This window comes from Malus domestica, chromosome 12 (assembly GCF_042453785.1).
Source record: "Malus domestica chromosome 12, GDT2T_hap1".
In the NCBI taxonomy this organism is placed as follows: Eukaryota; Viridiplantae; Streptophyta; class Magnoliopsida; order Rosales; family Rosaceae; genus Malus; species Malus domestica.
Genome location: NC_091672.1, coordinates 1,560,416 through 1,581,170, shown reverse-complemented (window position 1 = coordinate 1,581,170; position 20,755 = coordinate 1,560,416). Strand labels below are relative to the sequence as shown.

The 20,755-nt window shown below is 36.0% G+C and overlaps 2 protein-coding genes across 4 annotated transcripts; one reads left to right on the top strand and one right to left on the bottom strand.

Moving 5' to 3' along the window:
• Positions 1-639: 639 nt before the first annotated feature.
• Positions 640-5,901, top strand: LOC103449372 (uncharacterized). 2 transcript variants are annotated; one of them, XM_008388689.4, is made up of 10 exons: positions 640-977; positions 1,390-1,545; positions 1,657-1,759; positions 2,209-2,321; positions 3,249-3,317; positions 3,815-3,930; positions 4,047-4,101; positions 5,161-5,281; positions 5,455-5,597; positions 5,684-5,901. In XM_008388689.4, the coding sequence occupies exons 2-10, from the start codon at positions 1,411-1,413 to the stop codon at positions 5,783-5,785; spliced, it is 957 nt and encodes a 318-aa protein (XP_008386911.1). In that variant the 5' UTR covers positions 640-977; positions 1,390-1,410; the 3' UTR covers positions 5,786-5,901. The 2 variants fall into 2 exon arrangements, with proteins under 2 accessions (XP_008386911.1, XP_070665783.1); XM_070809682.1 differs by lacking the exon at positions 640-977 and adding an exon at positions 1,161-1,303.
• A 260-nt stretch (positions 5,902-6,161) lies between these two features.
• On the bottom strand, positions 6,162-14,674 carry LOC103413455 (protein DETOXIFICATION 21-like). 2 transcript variants are annotated; one of them, XM_029090588.2, is made up of 9 exons: positions 14,394-14,674; positions 9,221-9,534; positions 8,153-8,694; positions 7,873-7,959; positions 7,727-7,783; positions 7,300-7,538; positions 6,929-7,047; positions 6,536-6,622; positions 6,162-6,424 (listed from the first exon to the last, which is right to left on the bottom strand). In XM_029090588.2, exons 2-9 carry the CDS (start codon positions 9,500-9,502, stop codon positions 6,353-6,355), a joined length of 1,485 nt encoding a protein of 494 aa, XP_028946421.2. In that variant the 5' UTR covers positions 9,503-9,534; positions 14,394-14,674; the 3' UTR covers positions 6,162-6,352. The 2 variants fall into 2 exon arrangements, with proteins under 2 accessions (XP_028946421.2, XP_028946423.2); XM_029090590.2 differs by having other exon boundaries at positions 9,240-9,534; positions 14,394-14,504.
• Positions 14,675-20,755: the final 6,081 nt, after the last annotated feature.

Below are 20,755 nucleotides of genomic sequence, written 5' to 3'. Positions count from 1 at the left end.
AATCTAATCTCAATTAAATTATATTAGATATTGGTGGAGATTTTTAGTCTATTATTGATATGGTTGTTGATATGTTTTATGTTTGTATACTCATTTTATCATTGCAATTTAGATGGAATTTTTGTTTATTGGTTGATTGGTATATATTTTGTGTTTTTGGTTAAATGTGTAATTTAGAAATGAGAAATATGGAAAGATTTTTCAAGCCAAAGCCAATAGCACCATCTAATTTTTTAATGAAGTGTATTATATTTAACTTTTCAATGTTATTTTTATCTATAAATTTTTTTACCTTTATTATTGGGACCCTCCGAATTTAAAATCCTGGATCCGCCACTGAACTGAGCTATAATATTATAGAGACTGTCAAGCCATTATTTGGCTAAAGGGGCATCAGACTGGCCAAATGTAGCCCCCTCTTATCCCATTTTTTGAGGCCCAAATACTTGGTTGCAATAATTGATTCAAATTCAACGGCTAAATTTTAAAACATCCAAGGTAATTTAATTAAACTAACCAATAAATTTAAAGTATAAACTTACTAATAAATTATTAAAACGACCATATTTAATTCATTCGATTGTAGATGGTATATAAATATGACATGATATTGTTTATTTAAAAATAATTTTTTGCATGACGAAGCTAAATTAGCTATTTTGGGGGCAAAGTAAAAAAGGTGCAAGCTTTAAAACGTTATAGGCACGTTACGTCGGCGGTGCTCGCATTGAATTGGCGTCGAACTCCGGATTCAGAAAGTCGTCTTCACCAATACAAATACTCTGAATAAACACATACACATGCATACACAGAATCGATAGATATACAATTTTTGATTTTTTCAGAGTTCTGGCTAAAGAATAGTCACATACAGAAGAGCAAGCTATTCGTTTTGATATTCAGCACAGAAATCACAGAAGAGCGAAAGGCTATTCAGTTTTGTTGGGATCGTCTGCGGAAGCCATTGGTAACGTAAGGTGAGGAGCCAACATATCTCTGTCTTCTCCTTCTTCAATTTTTGATTTGTTGATATTTCTTCGTTTTTGCTATTGTAAACTTGGTTTTTGGCTTTGAATTGGAAGATGGTACAAACCCATTTGATATTCCGAACTGAATCCGAGTTTTGTCATTGTTAGGGTTTATGAATTTGAAGTTTGTGGGTGTAACTCAGTAGCTTTGGGACTGTATGCAGTAGTGGATTAGTGTGAAATTGCACTTGTTTAATGGTTGAATGTTAAGTAATGTGCTTGGTCTTCGATTTGATGGAAAGTTGTTGCTTTAATGGAAACTTGGAGAGAATCTGGTATTGGGTTGTTTGCCATTGTGTGAAAGATTCGGCGGTTGGCTTGTAACAACGCGATTGATGAAATGATTTGTTTGGAAATGCAGTCTGATTATATAGGAAGCGCCATGACATCACGAACTTTGAGGAAAAGGCTTCGTCATGCGGATGTTGATGGGAAAAAGGTAGAACATTTGGAGACGTCGGAGTCAGATGATCTTAATGTGCCTCTATTGGGGAATTATTCAGATAGGCATGCAGAGGTGAGGCTTTTATTTGTTCATTTACATGGAGGGTGGGATTTTTTTTTTTCTTTCCGGTAATAGTTATTTTTGGCCTTATTGTGATTGATATCTTTCTGAGATGCGCCATAGGAAACGACACTTGAAGAGATCTGGGATGATGAGCGGAGAAAGGAACACCTCCATTGGACCCTTCTGTTTTCTCAGTTGATTGCACAGTGGGCACGGTGGTTAGGTATTCATTATTTTTGTTGTCAATAAGACCTTACCGTTTTACTGGAAAATCTTTCCTCAACTTTGCTCATAAGGGATGGGGCATTATACAGCTAAATTTTTAGAACATGATGTAACCAAATAAACAGCAACTTTGAAGTTTCTGCCATTCTTGACCTTACTATGGAATCATTCTTAGAATGTTAACCACTTGATAAGCAACCTATAATTAAGTGAAATATCCTAAAGAGTGGCAATTTATTCATTGGACGAGTTAAAAGTACCCTGAGGATCATTCAACATTCTTTTGAGGAGTTATATAGTTAAAATTAATAAGACATAGCTCATTCCACATATTTTGGATCCTGATCATTTTACTGTTTATACCATGTGAATTTTGCTTTGTAGTTTAGACAGTGGGAATATACATTTAGTTTTGGAACTTAATTCTTTATGGTTTTCTCTTTGTAGCAAGTATTGTTCTTGGATCTGGATCGCTTATTGGACGACTTTTGACCTTCTTTTCAAGTACACAAAATGGAGAAAGCGCTAAGTTGTTTGCTCCTCCCCTTAGTCCTTTGCAAGTATGTGATCTGATCTATATATCCTTCTGAGAATGAAATGTCTTTATCTTTATGATGTATTTTTTTGCTCTTGGGGTATACCCAAGGGGTGTGGGCTCATTTATAAGCTCTCTATCTTCTTACATTTTCAGGAGTGTGGGCTGGTTTAAAATTTAAATATATTGTCACATCCCAGTCCGCATAGTAAGATATTGTCCGCTTTGGGCCACGCCCTCACGGATTTATTCTTGGGTTTCCGCCCAAAATGCGTCTTACTATAGGGAGGTGGGCGTGTACATATAAGGCACATCACCTCCCCTCCCCCGGGCGATGTGGGATCTTACAATCCACCCCCCTTAGGGGCCCGATGCCCTTGTCGGCACACTTCCGGCTAGGGAGTGGCTCTGATACCAAATTGTCACATCCCAGTCTGCATAGTAAGATATTGTCCGCTTTGGACCACGCTCTCACGGATTTGTTCTTGGGTTTCCACCCAAAACGCGTCTACTATAGGGAGGTGGGCATGTACATATAAGGCACATCACCTCCCCTCCCCCCGGGTGATGTGGGATCTTACATATATGAATTTGAAACTTAGATGATTTTGGCTTGCTAACTGTTGGGGATCAAAATGAACTATTGAATACTTCATCACTTTTGGGTTGATATGTGATGAAAATTCGATCTGTTATTGGAAGCTGGTAGTTTCTCATTTTTCTTTTGGCTTTGGGCTTTGAGGATGGTGTAATTCCTTATAGTAGATCTCTTCATTGCTCTTGACCCTCAATTTGATTTTTAGTTGTTAGGAGAACTTGTCTTCTATATTGATGTTTGGAACAATGGGATGACAACTATTATACTGTTTATTCATCATTGACCTGTATAGATTACATAATATAACTTTTTTTTAATATGGTGTTCACTTGCATGGGTATTTGTGTCCTCTAGGAAGCAAGACTCAGATATCTACGACAAAGGCTTCAAGTACCCTTTGATGGTTCTCGCATGGAGCATCAAGTAGGTCTTTTTCCCATTTGACAGCAATTTGATCATTTTTCTGTTGGTGTTACAAGTACTACTGTATACTCTGGTTTGTTATTATCATTATTTTCTTTGATTATTTTGGCTGGCCTTTCATGCCTAAAATGTCGAAACTTATGCTCTCTGTTCAGAGAAATTTAAGTATTTGCAGTTAGATTGTTTGTTTAACTTTAGTCCAAGATGTGCACCCCTGGTATTCTTCTCATACAAATTCTGGATTCAGTCTCCATGAAGAAATTGGGAAAATATTGAACATTGTTTTTGTAATTAAAGAAGAATACCTTTTATATATATGTGTGAGTGAGTGTGTACATATACATACATACATATATATATATATATATATACATATATTGTAATCAATAGTTTTTAAAAATACAAGGGTTGTCTGTACTATTACTGGACATTGAAGTAATTAATTTAATTTTTTTTTTATTTCAATATTAAACACAAATTGAGCTTGTTGATTGCAGGACGCGCTCTTAGAGTTATGGAGGTTGGCTTATCCGGATACGGAGCTCCCACCTCTTCAATCAGACCTTTGGGAACAGATGGGCTGGCAAGGTTCAGACCCTTCAACAGATTTTAGGTGCGTAGTTTAAACAAGATAAAAGTATCGTGAAGTGAGTCGCATATATTTTTGTTTTGTCATATGCTCTTTGTGAAAAAAAAATGATAACGATAAATTTCCAACCTTAATTGTAGAGGTGGGGGATTTATATCATTGGAGAATCTTATCTTTTTTGCCCGACAGTATCCGGTTTGTCTCCTTCTAACTTTTTTTTTTTTTTCAATTGTATATTTTCCTGTTACTTCAAGATTTATCCTAGTGTTTTCTTTTGTAACCTTTAATTCATTAATTTGACAAAGAAAAACCTTTAACTCATTCAGCTTGAAATTCTTTGGCCCTTTTACTGTTCTGATAATTAACGTGATTTTATTTTTCTAGTCCAAGATTGGTCTTATGACTTTCAAATGAACACTGATTGCTACATAACTAAACTTTTCATTCCAAGGCTGAGTGGAGAATCATCTCAGCATTTGAAATTTTGGGTTTCACAGATATTAATGATTCTGAAGTTGGAAATTTTCCTCAGTTGCTTTCAATTTTAGAGTAGTCTCTGTGGGAAGGATGAAAATATCGGCCTTGTCTGAGATATCAGTAGATTCAGTGCTCAGAGTTATAGAAATGTCAATGAATATTGTGGCAGGGGTAGATTTTCAGCATCCTACTTTTTTAGCGGTGGTATCAAGGCTCTGTTTTGGATGCCATCGCTGTGGTAAACTCGAAGTCTCGCTCTTTTTTATGATTTGGTGAATTAGTAGTCCCCATTATTACCTTCACATCTAAGAAAAGAAGGGTTTGAGTTCATTGTATTACATGGGAGAAATGCTTTTGGTTTTGGATGCTGGGACTGTTTTCTCTTGGGTTAAGTGCTGGAAGGAGATGCTGATTTTTCTTTTCGTTCTAACTAGAATAATACAACTTCCATCAAATTGACTCTTTCTTATTATGGCTGTTTTATCTTCTGTGTTTCCAAGCATCTGTCTTACAGTTCTATTGATATTCAAACCTTCTAGCTTATTGCATACATAACATGACAAGAAGCGCTGGCGTTAATTTTGTTAGGCTTTGATGTATGTGCATCTGCATACAAAGAGTTCCTTTCAATGCTTCAATGCGTATGGGTGTCAAAATATTGCTTTCTTTTGGAAATAGCGTGCAAGATTTTGTATTGTAATTAAGTATTCATTTTGTTCCGTGTTTCTGCAGAAGTCATGAAAGGGTTAATGAATTTCTGATTTGATCCTCTTACAGGAATCATTCCAGAGATTGTTGCACAAGCAAGATGGAACTAGAGCTGAGTGGGAATATCCCTTTGCTGTTGCTGGCATCAATATTTCTTTTGTCTTGGCACAAATGTTGGATCTTCAATCAGGTACCGATAAATTTTTAAGTGAGAGGATGGACGATCCTGTAGTGTCAGATAACTATTCGATGAGAAAGCATCATCTTAGCATGTTTATCTGAAGAGTTCTTTTATTCCTCCACCAAATTCTGAATGCTGATGCTGTGTTTATAAAGAAATAATCAGATATATTTTTCTTGCAGCAAAGCCAACAACTTTGGCTGGAATCCGTTTTCTGGAACTGCTTAAAGAAGATGAGATGGCATTTGACAACCTTTATTGTGTAGCCTTCCAGATGATGGATGCTCAATGGCTCGTAAAGCGTGCTTCTTATATGGACTTCAATGTAAATGATTTTGTTGCTCCGCCTGCAAATTTAAGATACAAAGCGCTGCATTCTTCTGATTCTGATTCTGTTTTAATTTTTTCCAGGATGTCATGAAGTCTACGACAAGTCAGTTAGAACGCGAGCTTGCACTCGAAGATGTCTCCAGTGTAAAAGATTTACCAGCATACAATCTGTTGAGAAGATGATCCTTTCTCTGTTGTAAAGCAATTCTTTACTTTAGTGTTCTCACCATCTGTAATATCATAGATGAAATTCTATCTGGAAATTCCAGTAAGGTTACCAATGCAAAGTACTTTCCTTATCCCGTGATGGTCTACCCTGTCCTCCACGCAACTAGATCGGGGGTCGGGCGATTTTCTCTTCCCCTCCTGCTTTTGTTATCCACTTTTGGATATGGAGGAGCTTCGAGCTATCAGGGACGATTACCCCCCTTTGCTTCTGTCGAAGTTTCACTTGTTTTCTTTTTAGTGAAAGTTTGATAAAAAAAGAAAAAACAAATGGCAATAGCCATTTCATTTACTTCCAACCTAGACTACTCAGAACACGGTAACGCACTTCAAATTTCATAAACGATACGCATTTCAAATTTCAAATTTCATAAATGACGGTTGTTGAATTGAAGAAAATTGATAGGACAATGCAAAGTAATGTGAACTCTCCAAAACATCCTCCGCCTGTTGGCTATACCTCTTCTACGGGTATTTTCTCGTGGCAGTAACATAACAACTGAAGAACGAAAAAAATTAGACATTTCACGTGTCGGTGTTCGATTCTCTGTTATTTGTTCGATCCCACCTGTTAACGCGATTGCGAGCTATTTCTACCTGTCGATGTTGATAGAAGTTTTAGTTTCTTGGGTGTGAAGAAAGGTTCTTCTGTACGTCATGTTAATTTTAGTGAAGAATGCAAAGAAAACAATCAAATATTCATTCTACCTGTTTATCCCAATCAGTCTTGTAGGTGAGTATGATTAGCACAATAGTTTGGACCAATGTTCCAAACAACATTCCAATCCAAACACCCTGCAGAAGAGGATTCATAAAATAAGTTAATCCAAAAAGCAAATCGAGGAGAAAACGCGACGACTACTGAAGTAATTTAGTAGGCCGTTCGATAACCATTTCGTTTTCAGTTTTCATTCACTTTTTATGAAAACTGAAAACGAAATTTGGTAACCAATTTCAGTTTTGATCTCCTTTCTAGTCAATCATTTCAACGTCACAAAACATGCATCGAACTCTAGTCTCAAAATCCGGTATCGAGGACCCCTCAAACGGACCCTAACAAAAATTAGATTAAGTGAGAAGAAGATAGACAGAGTAGCTTACTTCGACTTGCATTTTTAGAGGATAACCAAGCACAACTCCAACAGGAATCCCTACGATGTAATAGCAGGCTAGGTTCACATATGCTACATATTTCTGCCATCCAGCTCCCAGAGCAACTCCTGTAGGTGAAAGATTCGCTACGTTAGAAACTCTTCAAGATTTATAATACGTTCCTTTGGAAGCAAGAAATGTTCTTGATAACTGCAATGTACTTATTTAACCAGTCGTGATTTCTTTCATGTTTTCCCTTCGTGCCGTCAAATGCTGGTAATGGTTACCTCAACCGGTACTTGAAGACACAAAGGGGAACTGCTTTCTTTGAGGTATCTATTTAGCTATGCTTGCGTATTTCAGGGAAATGGCGATGTTACCAGAGAGCACGGGTTGAACGCTGTTCAACAGTATGGAGAAGGCCAACAAAGGAGACAACTCAGCCACCATTTCAGCTACTGCCTCATCGTCGGTGAAAATGTATGCAAGTTGTTCCCTCAAGAACAAGAAAAGCACGAAAAGCACCAATCCAATGCCTACTGAGATCGACACAATAACTACAATCGAGAACTTTGCCGCCTTTGAGCTACCCCTTCCAAGCTCATTCGACACCCGTACACTAGTGAAGGATTTCAAGCACGCTTCAGTACAACATTACATTACATGCAAACATATGAAGTTCTAAGAATATGTCGAAGAAACAAGGCGTAGATTCAAAAGTGAGGCATTGCTACGGTGAAGATCTTAAATGATTATTATCGTGGTTGCAGAGAACAATTTTCTGAAGAACAAGAAAAATAATAGTACCTTGCTGCAGCGAGGAAACCGAGAGATATCATCATTTCCCACCCGACGATGTTAAGGCTGCCGTTATGCCGGAAACATTTAGCATTGGAAACAGTTGGATGATCAGAGATTAGGATCACAAGGAAGAGGAAGGCTCTAAAACATACCAAATAGATAGGGCATCGATAGAAACTTCAGCATTTTCCATGTTTCCCGTTAAAAGGACCAAGATTGTGTTGTACCAAAGCTCGAGACTGTAAATGAAAAATCCGTTAGAAGCACCTATATGTGATTTGTGTCTATGTGAAAGCTCTAGTTCATGATGCCTCTATGCAGATATTCTCAATGACCAAAATCAGTAAAATTATAACAATTTATACGCGCGTAATTAAAGAAACCTAAGGAATAAGGTACAAAATAAAAGCTGAAACAAATAGAAATTCTTACCAAAGCATAACGCCAGATGACAGAGAAAGCTTGAGGACATCCCAGAGATCAGTAAAAGCTAACATAGAGAAGCCTGTCCATGTTTCGGGGCATCCTCCACATAGAACAAACAAAAGCTGACCCAGGTTGGGTAACCAATATGCTATAAGCGTTGACACCATTACACCGGGAACCCCAAACTTAAATTTCACACTCAAAAGCCAGCAAAGAAAGATGTGGATTCCAATTGAAATCGCTGACACATATGCAATGATCATATTTTTGCTTTGCGCTTGTAAGTACATTTGGCAAGTAAATGATACCACAAATGCAAAAAGCACAGGGATTACCCATAGAGAAATATGTCCTGCAATTTCTGAAATGTTTTCTGCTTGGCCTAAAGCCTCAAAGATCGGGGTTGTAAAGACGAAAAGAGGAATAAGCAAGCATGTGCTTACAAACAGTACTATCCATGACCTCTGAAGATGTATCCCAAGCATGTTGTACTGTTTTGCACCATACGATTGACCACAGAGAGTTTCCAGCGCACTTGCCATGCCAAGCTGTAGAGTAATAGATTCAGAAACATCGATCAGTCAGATCACACGGATAAGCCTAGATGTTATCGTTAAGTTTTCGTTAAGCAGATAACTTCATGAACTAAATGGTATGGTAGCCACTAGAAGATAATTCTTATCTCACATTGCATCTACAATTCGGAAAACAAATGATAAACCAGAATGTGGTTGGGGGTAATACATTTTTCGGTTACAAGTTGGGATACATAGATCACATGACAAGTCGTAAAGTAAAGAAAACTTGACGAATAAGCAATGGCTGATCTTCGAAGAACTAGTATTTGATACAAACACAAAACACTACAACTTTAACTGCTTATAAACTGAAGATTTTAGCACTAAACAAAGCTTTATCTGCTTTAAATGCAACTTCTTTCGAACTAATTCACCGTGAAGTTCAAAAACTGCGAAAAGAAATCGAGAGTAGTATGAGGATTGCAATTGTCCCCAAGAACATGTGCAAAACAAGATCAAATAACAGAAATAGTAAAGGCCGCCAAAATAAACATACCAAGATGCCATTTGCGAACCTGACAAGTACGGTGAACACGAGTGAAAAAGCCGCTAGCTGCGCAGAACCAATGTGACCGATAAACGCTTGACTGATAACATTTGTTCCGAAACTCGCAACTCTGGTGAATATAGCAGGGCCAGCCACCACCCACATCTTCTTGGTTTCAATCCATACTCTTCTTTTCAGTGACAATTCTTCATCGCCATCAATAATTCTAGCCTCTTCTTCTCCAACACCAGTCTCTTTTACCAAGAGACTCCCTTTAATCTCTTCTCCCATTTGACGTGGCCAAGATAGTCTAGTTACTTGATCTGCAAGGCAAGTGCCAAATACAAATACAATTGCCATTAGAAAAAGAAAAAAGAGGAAATTATTCTCATGGAAATTCAAAAATGTTATTCTTACCATCTATTTATACAATTTTTCTAATAGAGATGGACTCACATGTGTTGGTAGGCCCTACCTCTACTAGAGAGATGATACAAATAGATGATAAATGTAGCGCAACTCATGGAAATGATTTTTAATTCATTCTTGCACTACAAGTAGAAAATTTTGGAGACTTGATTTCTAGTGTCTGAAATCAGGTCCCCGAATTTGGAGGCTCACAGCCGGTCAATAATGGTGAAAATGTCAATCCAACATTGGAAAATTACAAAAGTTTAAAGGTCATATAAGAAGTTGGTTTACTCCCTCATTGCTTAGAGTGAAATTTCAACTTTCTTATCAAAGGATGTTAACTATGTGTTGTGCTTAATAATCCACATGCTTCTGCGTCATTTTTTCTAGAAAGAGAAGCACACTACTTTAATTAAATGGACTAAACTCGAATTTGGGCTCCCACAGTTTACAGAATAAAAAAATTATAACAATTATAAAAGTAATATTCTTATTCTCTTATAAATGAGAGGATTTAAAATTCTTTTAGAAATATTCGATACAAATTAAAACGATACCGAAAAGATATCAAACAAAAGTCGCGAATCTAAATATGCCACATACCCAAGCAAGAACGACCGTTCGTTTGTTATCAAGGTTTTTTTTTCCTTTTTTTTTTTTTTTTTTTTGCTAATTCAGTCGTTATCAAGTTTGAACACACCTAACTAATGACATGATTCTTTTTGTCAAGGATAAACTTGCAAGGGTGATGCTAGAGAAATTTATTTTTTAGCCATATTTTATAGAGCTAAAAAGGAGTACGAGTATGATGGAGCAAGGAGTACGACTATGAGTAGCATATATTCAAGTTATAAAGGATATGTATGATTGAGTAAGGACTGCCGTTAGACTCATGAGGACAAACTGAAAGTTTTCCCATAATTGTAGGGATACACCAAGGCTCATCTTTAAGTCCTTACCTTTTTGCATTGGTAGTGAATGAGTTAAGGAGACATATTCAACATGATATTCCTTGGTGTATGCTTTTCACAGACGATATGGTGTTGATAGATGAAACATAGGAGAGAGTAAATGCTAAGCTTAAACTTTGACGGGAAGTGTTGGAATCTAAAGGTATTCACATAAGTAGGTCAAAGACAGAGGTTCAAATTCAGGGGAAACAGAGGTTCAAATGAGTTAGGGATGAGGATTGAAGATCAAGAAGTACCAAGGAGCGAACGCTTTCGATATCTTGGATCTATCTTCCAAAAAAGCAGAGAATTGGATGGATGAAGTGGAAGAGTGCATAGGGTGTGTTGCATGACCGTCATATGCCACTAAAGTTCAATGAAAATTTTTAAATAGGAGGTTACCTTATGTTGGTAGGATAGACAATTAATCACACATCATAGTTACAATGCAACTTAATTAAATCAAAACATGGCTTTGATAGATGAGAAGACATCAACATGCATATTTAATATAGGGACCATACTTATTGTAGTGCCTACATCAACATGTGAAATGAAGACCTACAGACGCTCCGATTAGAATATGCGATGATGAGACAGAGGCTTATGACCAAAGGGGTAGAGGAAGACCTAGAAAGACTTGGAAAGAGACTCTAAGAAAAGACTTGGAGTACTTGAACATAACTAAAGACTTGGCACAAAACCAAGCACAGTGGCATCCTAAGATACATACAGCCCACTTAGTGGGTAAGGCTTTGTTGTTGTTGTAGCAATATTTTATATAGCTCATGATGTTACATGTGATAGTTGGATTATTTCTTTAAATCATTAAAAAATAAGTCTAACCATCAATCGCCACATTATGTGATTTACAAATATGATCTAAAAAGATGATCTCCTAGTATTTTCCAACTTGCAATTATAGTTACCCTTCTCAAATAAAATTAGGAAAATGTTAGAATATTGTAGACCCTATTTTGTAGACCACATAATGTAGTGGGTGATGGTTATAGATCCCTTTTTAATAATGTGGTTCATATTTTGACATTTTGCCACTTAGTATTACGGTCTAATGGTATTTCACTTGTAAGTGAGAGATTTTAAGTTCGATTCTCCCTAAAGAAGAATTTGAACCATATTATTGCTAGTTCATTGTGAGGCTAAGCCCACCCCCTCTCCCTTAGTATAGATAATATTGGTTGTTCAAAAAAAAAAAAGTTTAGCCATCAACCATCACATTATGTAGCCTACAAAATATGATCTGTCTAGCATCACTCATAAATCTAATTTATCTTTAGAGACAAAAAATTAAAATAACTTAGTGACACAAAATAAACTATATGTACACATACTGTTGAATTTTTTATGTGTATTTCATATCAAAACAATTACAAGATGAAACATTATATAGGAAAAGAAAGAGAACATAAGCCTAACTTGCCTAACTTGCCTAACTTGCCTAATTTCCTAACTTGCCTAACTTGCCTAATTTACACAAAGAAGGTTGACTAGCCTAACTTCACTAGTCATCCAACATGTTTATTTCATGCATGCATTTTAACAAAAGATATGACTTGCATGCATTCCAACACTCCCCCTCAAGCTGGATCGAGGGGATTCCTTGAGCCAAGCTTGGACAGAATGCGCATGAACTGAACCGTAGGAAGAGGTTTAGTAAAAATAACGCTTTGCTTCTTGCTGCGCCATGTTACCAAATTCCCACTTGAAATGGCTTCGTGCCGCAAACAAACAGTAATGGCTTCGTACCGCAAACAAACAGTAATGGCTTCGTGCCACAAACTTGAACAACGTTAGGTAGAGCTAAAGCATCCATCGAGCTCTCAGCTTCATAATGTTCTCCAGCCATCTTGGCTTAGAGTAAATGTTCTCCAGCCATCTTGGCTTAGAGTAAATGTTCTCTAGCCATCTTGGCTTAGAGTAAAAGTTCTCCAGCCATCTTGGCTTAGAGTAAAAGAAACTTAGCGGAAACGATCAACAGAGCATCCATCGAGCACTCAGCTTCATAATGTTCTCCAGCCATCTTGGCTTAGAGTAAATGTTCTCCAGCCATCTTGGCTTAGAGTAAAAGTTCTCCAGCCATCTTGGCTTAGAGTAAATGTTCTCCAGCCATCTTGGCTTAGAGTAAAAGAAACTTAGCGGAAACGATCAACAGAGCATCCATCGAGCACTCAGCTTCATAATGTTCTCCAGCCATCTTGGCTTAGAGTAAAAGAAACTTAGCGGAAACGATCAACAGAGCCAGGAATTTCGAGTTCCTGCTCTGATACCATGTTGAATTTTTGATGTGTATTTCATATCAAAACAATTACAAGATGAAACATTATATAGGAAAAGAAAGAGAACATAAGCCTAACTTGCCTAACTTGCCTAACTTGCCTAATTTCCTAACTTGCCTAACTTGCCTAATTTACACAAAGAAGGTTGACTAGCCTAACTTCACTAGTCATCCAACATGTTTATTTCATGCATGCATTTTAACAAAAGATATGACTTGCATGCATTCCAACACATACATATCGTTTTAGGGTTTTAAGTTTTGGTTTAAAAAAAATGATATATGTTTACTAGAAAATGCTAGTGAGACAATATTTGGTCAAGCGTATGTGAATTCACACTTTAATAGAAATAAGGTCTGGTAATACAATTGGATTCCACCTCTTTATGATCTCCTTAGCGTGCGTTTTACTTACGGCAAACACTAATGATTAGGATTTAGAGAGAGAGGGTAGAAAGATCAATTTACGTCTGTTTAATACAGGGACCAAAATGCAAATTATCGTACGTGAAGCTAAATATGCCTCGTAACTACTCGTAGACAGTAACGACAGCCGTACATGAGTTATCAAGTTTGAACCCACCCAACTCCTTCATGGACAATTTGACAGCAATGTTCCTCGAGTTAGTTGACTTAGTTATTAGTTACGTACCTTCTCAAATAGTAAAAACTAACTTAAATCACCATACAAACCAGTTGCTTAAGTAAGCTGGCCACCCAGAATCTGGGCATTTCCTTAAGCTCTGATAAACTCTTAACAAATCATATTGACAGAAACCGTTTATATATGTATATTTATACATACCGAGAAGCTGACTTAAAGCACTAACTAATTAATAAAATAATATGACGTTATATTACTCGTCAATTCACAGGTACGAATCATTTATATATCCCTCGTATTATCCAACCAACCAATTACATTTAGAAAATCATACCTAGTGGCTGAGGTTGAATCTTACCTCAAGGGAGGTCTTTTACAAATATAAAACTTTATTTTTTGACACCTAAGATACGGTATAGATTGATTGTATTTCTATTTATTTATCTCAACTTAGATGGAGAAACATCTTAGGAAGATAGAGGTAGATTATGATTTTCATACCGCATCAATCATATAGTCACTTAATCCAAGTAATATTTAAGAGCAGATAAATTAGAAGTTCAAGCCAACTAGCTTAAAAACAGTAAGTGATAAATCATGACAATTAGATTCAGCTATCGCGCTCAAAAACTTCGTCCTGGATTAATCTCCTCCGCCCAAAGATGAACGTGAAGTAATAACAAGTAGAAGAAGCTACATCATTATAACTAGAATAAGAGAATCCCAAATCCATGAACTTTAAGATTGCAACAAAACTTACGAGGTTATGCTATATCTTATACATAAAAAAAAATAAAAAATAAAAAAGTTGCTGGATAGGCCATGACTATCCTTGTCCTTTAGTGGCTCTGCCACTGATCATAACCAAAAACGTTTTGAAATAATAAAAAATCCTTTGCAGAGGGAGAGAGAAAGACTCACATGCTGGGGTTATACGCTGCAAATTAACCCAATGAGACTCCTCTGGCGACGGATGAATTGGAAGAGTAACACTGATCAGAGAGAGAACTAGAAGAGAGGGGTAGAGAGAGAGAGAGAGAGAGAGAGAGAGAGCTGGAGAATGTGGACGAGATGTTTACAGAGGAGTCTGAAGTTGACGAATGATTAAATTGTTGGCTGTCATTAATATGGTTTTTGTTTTTTTGGGAAGTCGAAAAATAAAAGGAAAAAATGAGTATAAAAACAAGGGGAAAAATGAAAAAGATTGAATGACGTCGTCGATGGGTGGGTGGGAGTTCTGCTTTACACACATCCTGCCAAAAACTTCATGGGCATTCACTTTTCCATTATGTATATAAAATAAAGAAACTAATGAAAAATGTTTGAAAATTTTAAGTTTGACTGATAAGGATAAAATAAAATAAAGAATAAAATAAATAATATCATGGTTGACTTTTTAATGTAAAAATGTGATTTTTTGGTAAAGTGAACAATATTATTAACTTTTTGTTAAAATTCTCTATAAAATATATGTAAGATATATAAAGCAATTATGCTTTTCAACAACACGAATTTTGGACAGTTTAGAGTATAAATACTGGTTCACCAATTTTGGAAGAATGGTTGTTAGCAACGAGAGATTTTTTCAGTGCGTTTGCAATATAAGATGATATATCATATGTCATTATATAAATTGTGAAATATTAACAAATAATTTTTTTCTCTACTTACATAATGACATGTGAAATATCACCTCATATTCAAGTACATTATCACTATCAACATCTTTTCAAAAGGGACCTGGCTTCTCTGCCGTCTCACTTCCCATACACTCTCATCCTCTCTTATTTGTGCGGTCACAGTTAAGCCACGTTAATATTTTATATTATTATTGCTTTTTTGTCTTATTATCTTTATAAAAAATCAATATAAAATGTTGATGTGACTTAACCATGATCATACAAAATAGAATGAAATGAAAATGTATGGAAAGTAGGAGGGCAAAGAAGCCGGATCCCGGATCCCGGATCCCTTAAAGAATCATGAAAGTCAGACGTTTCATGTGTCGGGGGTCGATTCTCAAACATCTGTTACATTACAGACCACTTGTTTACACGGTCACGAGCTATAGCCACTGCTACCATTAAATACAAAGAGAGACAAATTTTATTAATTTCTTGGTGTGAATTCGAAGAAGGTAGGTACTTAAGAATTTCTCATTTAATTTAATTTATTGTAAAGGAGGCATAGATATTAGACAGTCAAATATTAATTCTACCTGTTTATCTCAATCATTTGCAGAGGAGGGTTGATAAAAAGAGAGAGGAGAGAATGCCGAAAGACCCGAACCATTCAATTTCAATCATACTATCCTCATTAGCCCATTTCAATCCTACTGAGTGGAGAATCCTCTCTGCATTTGAAATTTTGGGTTTCACAGATATTAATGATTCTGAAGTTGGAAATTTTCCTCAGTGCTTTCGATTTTAGAGAAGTATCTGTGAGAAGGATGAAAATATCAGCCTAGTCTAATTCAGTGCTCAAAGTTGTTGAAATGTCGACAAATATTGTGGCAGGGATAGAGTATCAGCGTCCCACTTTTTAAGCGGTGATATCAAGGCAGATAGTGGTGCTAATTTGGATGCCAGCCCTGTAATAAACTGGAAGTCTCGCTCTTACTTATGATTTGGTGAATTATATAGTACTTGTAACCTTGTAGTTTATTGCATGCATTACCTGACGAGAAGCGCTGGCGTTAATTTCGTTAGGCTTTGATGCATGTGCATATGCATACAGAGATTTCATTTCAATGCTTTAACGCGAATGAGTGTCAAAATATCCCTTTGCTGTAGCTGGCATCAATATTTCTATTGTCTGAGCACAAATGTTGGATCTTCAATTAGGTACAGATAAATTTTTGAAGTGAGAGGATGGACGATATTATATTGTCAGAAAACTATTCGATGAGAATGCATCATCTTAGCATGTTTATCTGAAGAGTTTTTTTTTTTTTTCTTCCATCAAAATATGAATGCTGACGCTGTGTTTATAAAGAAATAATCGCATACATTTTTTCATGCAGCAAAGGCAACTACTTTGGCTGGAATCCGTTCTCTCGAACTGCTTAAAGAAGATGAGATGGCGTTTGATAACCCTTATTGTGTAGCCTTCCAGATGATGGGAGATTTTTTAATGTAACCGGTACACCACGTGTCATTATACAAATGGTGAGATATGTATGCTAAAAAGTTAATAACTTAAAAAATAAGGGCCTGTTTGGTATCATATTTGAAATTTTTTATAATTTCTCAAAACATATCTTAAGAATATTTCTTGAAAACAATTCTCTTTAAGACTCAAAAACCTGATTGGTTTGCGATTTAAAATTTTTAAATCTTATGACTTAAATTAAACAAAGAGATCTAAAAAGAGGAGAGGGAGACAGATGAGAGATGATGAAAGAAAATAAGAGATGATTGAAGGAAAGAGAAAGAAAAGAGAGGATCGGACAAAATAGAGAGGAAGATGAGTGAGAGAAAATCAAGATAATGAAGAGAGCAGATTGATAGAGAGACGAAAAAGATAAAAAAAAAAAAGAGGAGAGAGAAAGAAGAAAAGAGAAAGAGATAGTTTTGGAGTGAGAGAGAATGAAGGAGAGAAAAGAAATTAGTGAGATTAAATTTAAAAAATTTAAAAACTCATTTTTTATGTTTTTAAATAATAGATTATATTTTTAAGTTAGTCTTAAGTTCATTTTTTTTTAAAATAGTCCTACCAAACAAGTTTTTAAGGCTTAAAATTTGAAAATTATTTTTAAGTTTAAAAAGTTGAATTCAAGTAAAGTACCAAACATGTTCTAAAATTTCCCACTACTCCTATTAAAATACGTGGTGTACCACTTTGTTTTCATCCTAACTAAAAATTTCTCCCAAATGATGGATGCTCAATGGCTCGTAAAGCGTTCTTCTTATATGGACTTCAATGTAAATGACTTTGTCGCTCCGCTTGCGAATTTAAGATACAAAGCGCTGCATTCTTCTTCTCCTGACTCTGTTTTAATTTTTTCCAGGATGTTATGAAGTCTACGACAAGTCAGTTAGAACTCGAGCTTGCACTCGAAGATGTCGGCTGTGTAAAAGATTTACCGGCATACAATTTGTTGAGAAAATAATCCCTCTCTCTTTTGTAAACCTTTTATTTTTTATTTTTTTGTAAGTTTTCATTCCTGCAATTCTTTACTCTAATGTTCTCACCATCGGTAAGATCATAGATGAAATTCTATCTGGAAAATCTAGTAAAGTTACCAATGTAAAATATTTTCCTTCTCATTGACGAAGAGATCAGAAACTTCGGGTTCCCCCTCCCCTATTTGGTTCAGGTCTTATCTCGTGATGGTCTACGCTATCCTCCACACAACTAGCTCGGAGGTTTGGGTTCCCCCTCCCAGTTTGGTTCACGTCTTGTCTCGTGATGGTCTACCTTGTCCTCCACGCAACTAGATTGGAGGTCTGGCCATTTTCTCTCCCCCTCCTGCTTTTGTTAGCACGTTTGGCTATAGTGGAGCTTCGAGCTATCTGGGACGATTATCCCCCTTTGTTTCTGTCGAAGTTTCACTTGTTTTCTTCAGTGAAAGTTTGATAGAAAAACAAATGCCAATAGCCATTTCATTTACTTCCAAAAAATGCCAGTGACTATTTGGCCTAGCGGTACCTAGACTCTACTTTGTTTATAACTCTGTAACACACTTCAAATTTCATAAATTACTGTTGTTAAATTGAAGAAAATTGATAGGACCAAATTATGTATACTCTCCAAATGATCCTTCGTGTGCTGGGTATACTTCTTCTACGCGTCTTTCTCGTGGCGGAAAGAGAACAATTGAAGAACGATAAAAATTAGATATTTCAAGTGTGTTTGATTCTCTGTTGTTTGGTCGATTCCACCTACTAACGCGGTTACGAGCTATTTCTACCTATAAATGTTGATACGAGTTTTAGTTTCTTGGGTGTGAAGAAAGGTTCTTCAGTATGTCATATTAATACTAGTGAAGGATGCAAAGAAAACAATCAAATATTAATTCTACCTGTTTATCCCAATCAGTCTGGTAGGTGAGTATCATTATAGCACACTAGTTTGGACTAATGTTCCAAACAACATTCCAATCCAAACACCCTGCAGAAATCCATAAAATGAGTTATTCAGAAAGTAAATGGAGGAGAGAACACGACTATTGAAGTGATTTAGTAGGGGGCTCGCTTGATAACCATTTCGTTTTCAAATTTCATTTGTTTTGCTCTCTTTTCTTGTCAGTCATTTCAACGTTACACAACATGCATCGGACTCCAGTCTCAAAACCCATTATCGAGGACCCTGAAACAAACCCTAAATAAAAATAGATTGAGTGACAAGAAGATAGAGAGCGAGTAACTTACTTTGACTTGCATTTTTCGAGGATAACCAAGCACAACTCCAACAGGAATTCCTATGATGTAATAGCAGCCTAGGTTCACATATGCTACATATTTCTGCCATCCAGCTCCCAGAGCAACTCCTGTAGATGAAAGATTCGTTACGTTATAAGCTTTTCAAGAGTACGAGTATGATGGAGCAATGAGTACGAGTATGAACAGTATATATCTAAGCAATAAAGGATATGTATGATGGAGTAAGGACTACCGTAAGAATTTATGAAGTACAAATCAAAAGCTTTTTCATAACTGAATCAATGCTATCTTTAAGTCCTTACCTTTTTACATAGGTAATAGATAAGTTAAGGGGACATATTCATGATAATATTTCTTGGTGTATGATTTTCGCAAACGATATAATGTTGATAGATAAAACTCAAGAAAGAGTAAATGCTAAGCTTAACCTTTGGCGGGAAATGTTGGAATCTAAAGGTATTCGCATAAGTAGGTCAAAGACAGTATATGAAGTGCAAGTATAGTAGGAACGAAGGTTCAAATAAGTTAGGGGTGAGACTTGGAGATAAGAAAATACCAAAGAGTGAACGCTTTCAATATCATAGATCTATTTTGCAAAAAAAAAAAAAAAAAAAAAAAAAAAAAAACAGAGAATTGGATGGAGACCAAACCACTTAATATAATCTGGATGGATGAAGTGGGAGAGTGCACATCGGGTGTGTTATGAGACTATCGTATGCCACTAAAGCTCAAAGGGGAAATTTTTTATAGGACGGCAATAAGGCCATCAATGGTTTATGGCACGGAATGTTGGCGGTCAAGTATCAACACGTACACAAAATGAGTGTAGCGGAGATGAGAATGCTTCGTTGGATCTATGGGCACACGAGAAATGATAGGATTAGGAGAGGATATCCGAGATAGAGTAGAAGTAACCGAAATTAAAGATAAGATGAGAGAAAATCGGTTAAGATGGTTTGAACATGTGAAACGAAGACCTACAGACACTCCGGTTAGAAGATGCAATTACGAGACACAGATTCAAAGCCAAAGGGGTAAAGGAAGACCTAAGAAGACTTGGAAAGAGATTTGAAAAAAAGACTTGGAGTACTTGGACTTAACAAAAGACTTGGATCAAAACCGAATGCAGTGACGTTCTAGGATTCATATGGCCAACACCACTTAGTGGGATAAGACTTCATTGTTGTTGTTGTAGCAGCCATATTTTATAGAGCACATGATGTTACAGGTGATAGTTGGATTCTTTCTTTAAATAATTAAAAAAGAAGTTCAACCATTAACCATCACATTCTGTGATTTACAAAATATGGTAAAAAAAGATGGTCACCTAGTATTTTCCAATTTGCAACTATAGTTACCCTTCTCAAATAAATTAGGAACATGCTAGAAAGACTATATTTTCAGACCATATTTTGTAGACCACATAATGTGGTGGGTGATGGTTGGATTCTTTTTTAATGAATTTAAGGAGTCCAACCATCACCCGTCTCATTATGTGGTCTACAAATTTTTTTTAATGAATTTAAGAAATTCAATCATCAACCGTCACATTATGTGACCTACTAAATATTGTATCTGTAGCATCACTCATAAAATTAATTTATCTTTAGAGACAAAAAAATTAAAATAACTTAAGTGACACAAAAAAACCATACATACGTATCGTTTTAGGGTTTAAGTTTTGGTTTAGAAAAATGATATATGTTTACCAAGAAATGCTTGTGAGACAATATTTGATAGAGCATATGTGACTTAACAATTTAATAGAAGTAAGATTTAGTTAGGCTTGTAGGTCCCACCTCTATTATATAGGTGATTCACATATCGTCTACAAATGTAATTTTCAAAATATAATCTCTGTAACATTTTAATTAAGGCAAACACAAACGATTATAAAAT

Bases quoted from the DNA above. Each gene is read 5' to 3' on its own strand.
- LOC103413455 (XM_029090588.2), bottom strand. From the start codon at position 9,502: ATGGGAGAAGAGATTAAAGGGAGTCTCTTGGTAAAAGAGACTGGTGTT. The intron at 7,784-7,872 runs GTATGTTTTAGA...GCATAACGGCAG, and splicing joins ATCGATGCCCTATCTATTTG to CCTTAACATCGTCGGGTGGG. The intron at 7,048-7,299 runs GTAACATCGCCA...TTTCACCTACAG, and splicing joins CGTTCAACCCGTGCTCTCTG to GAGTTGCTCTGGGAGCTGGA.
- LOC103449372 (XM_008388689.4), top strand. From the start codon at position 1,411: ATGACATCACGAACTTTGAGGAAAAGGCTTCGTCATGCGGATGTTGAT. The intron at 3,318-3,814 runs GTAGGTCTTTTT...TGTTGATTGCAG, and splicing joins GTTCTCGCATGGAGCATCAA to GACGCGCTCTTAGAGTTATG. The intron at 4,102-5,160 runs GTTTGTCTCCTT...ATCCTCTTACAG, and splicing joins TTTTTGCCCGACAGTATCCG to GAATCATTCCAGAGATTGTT.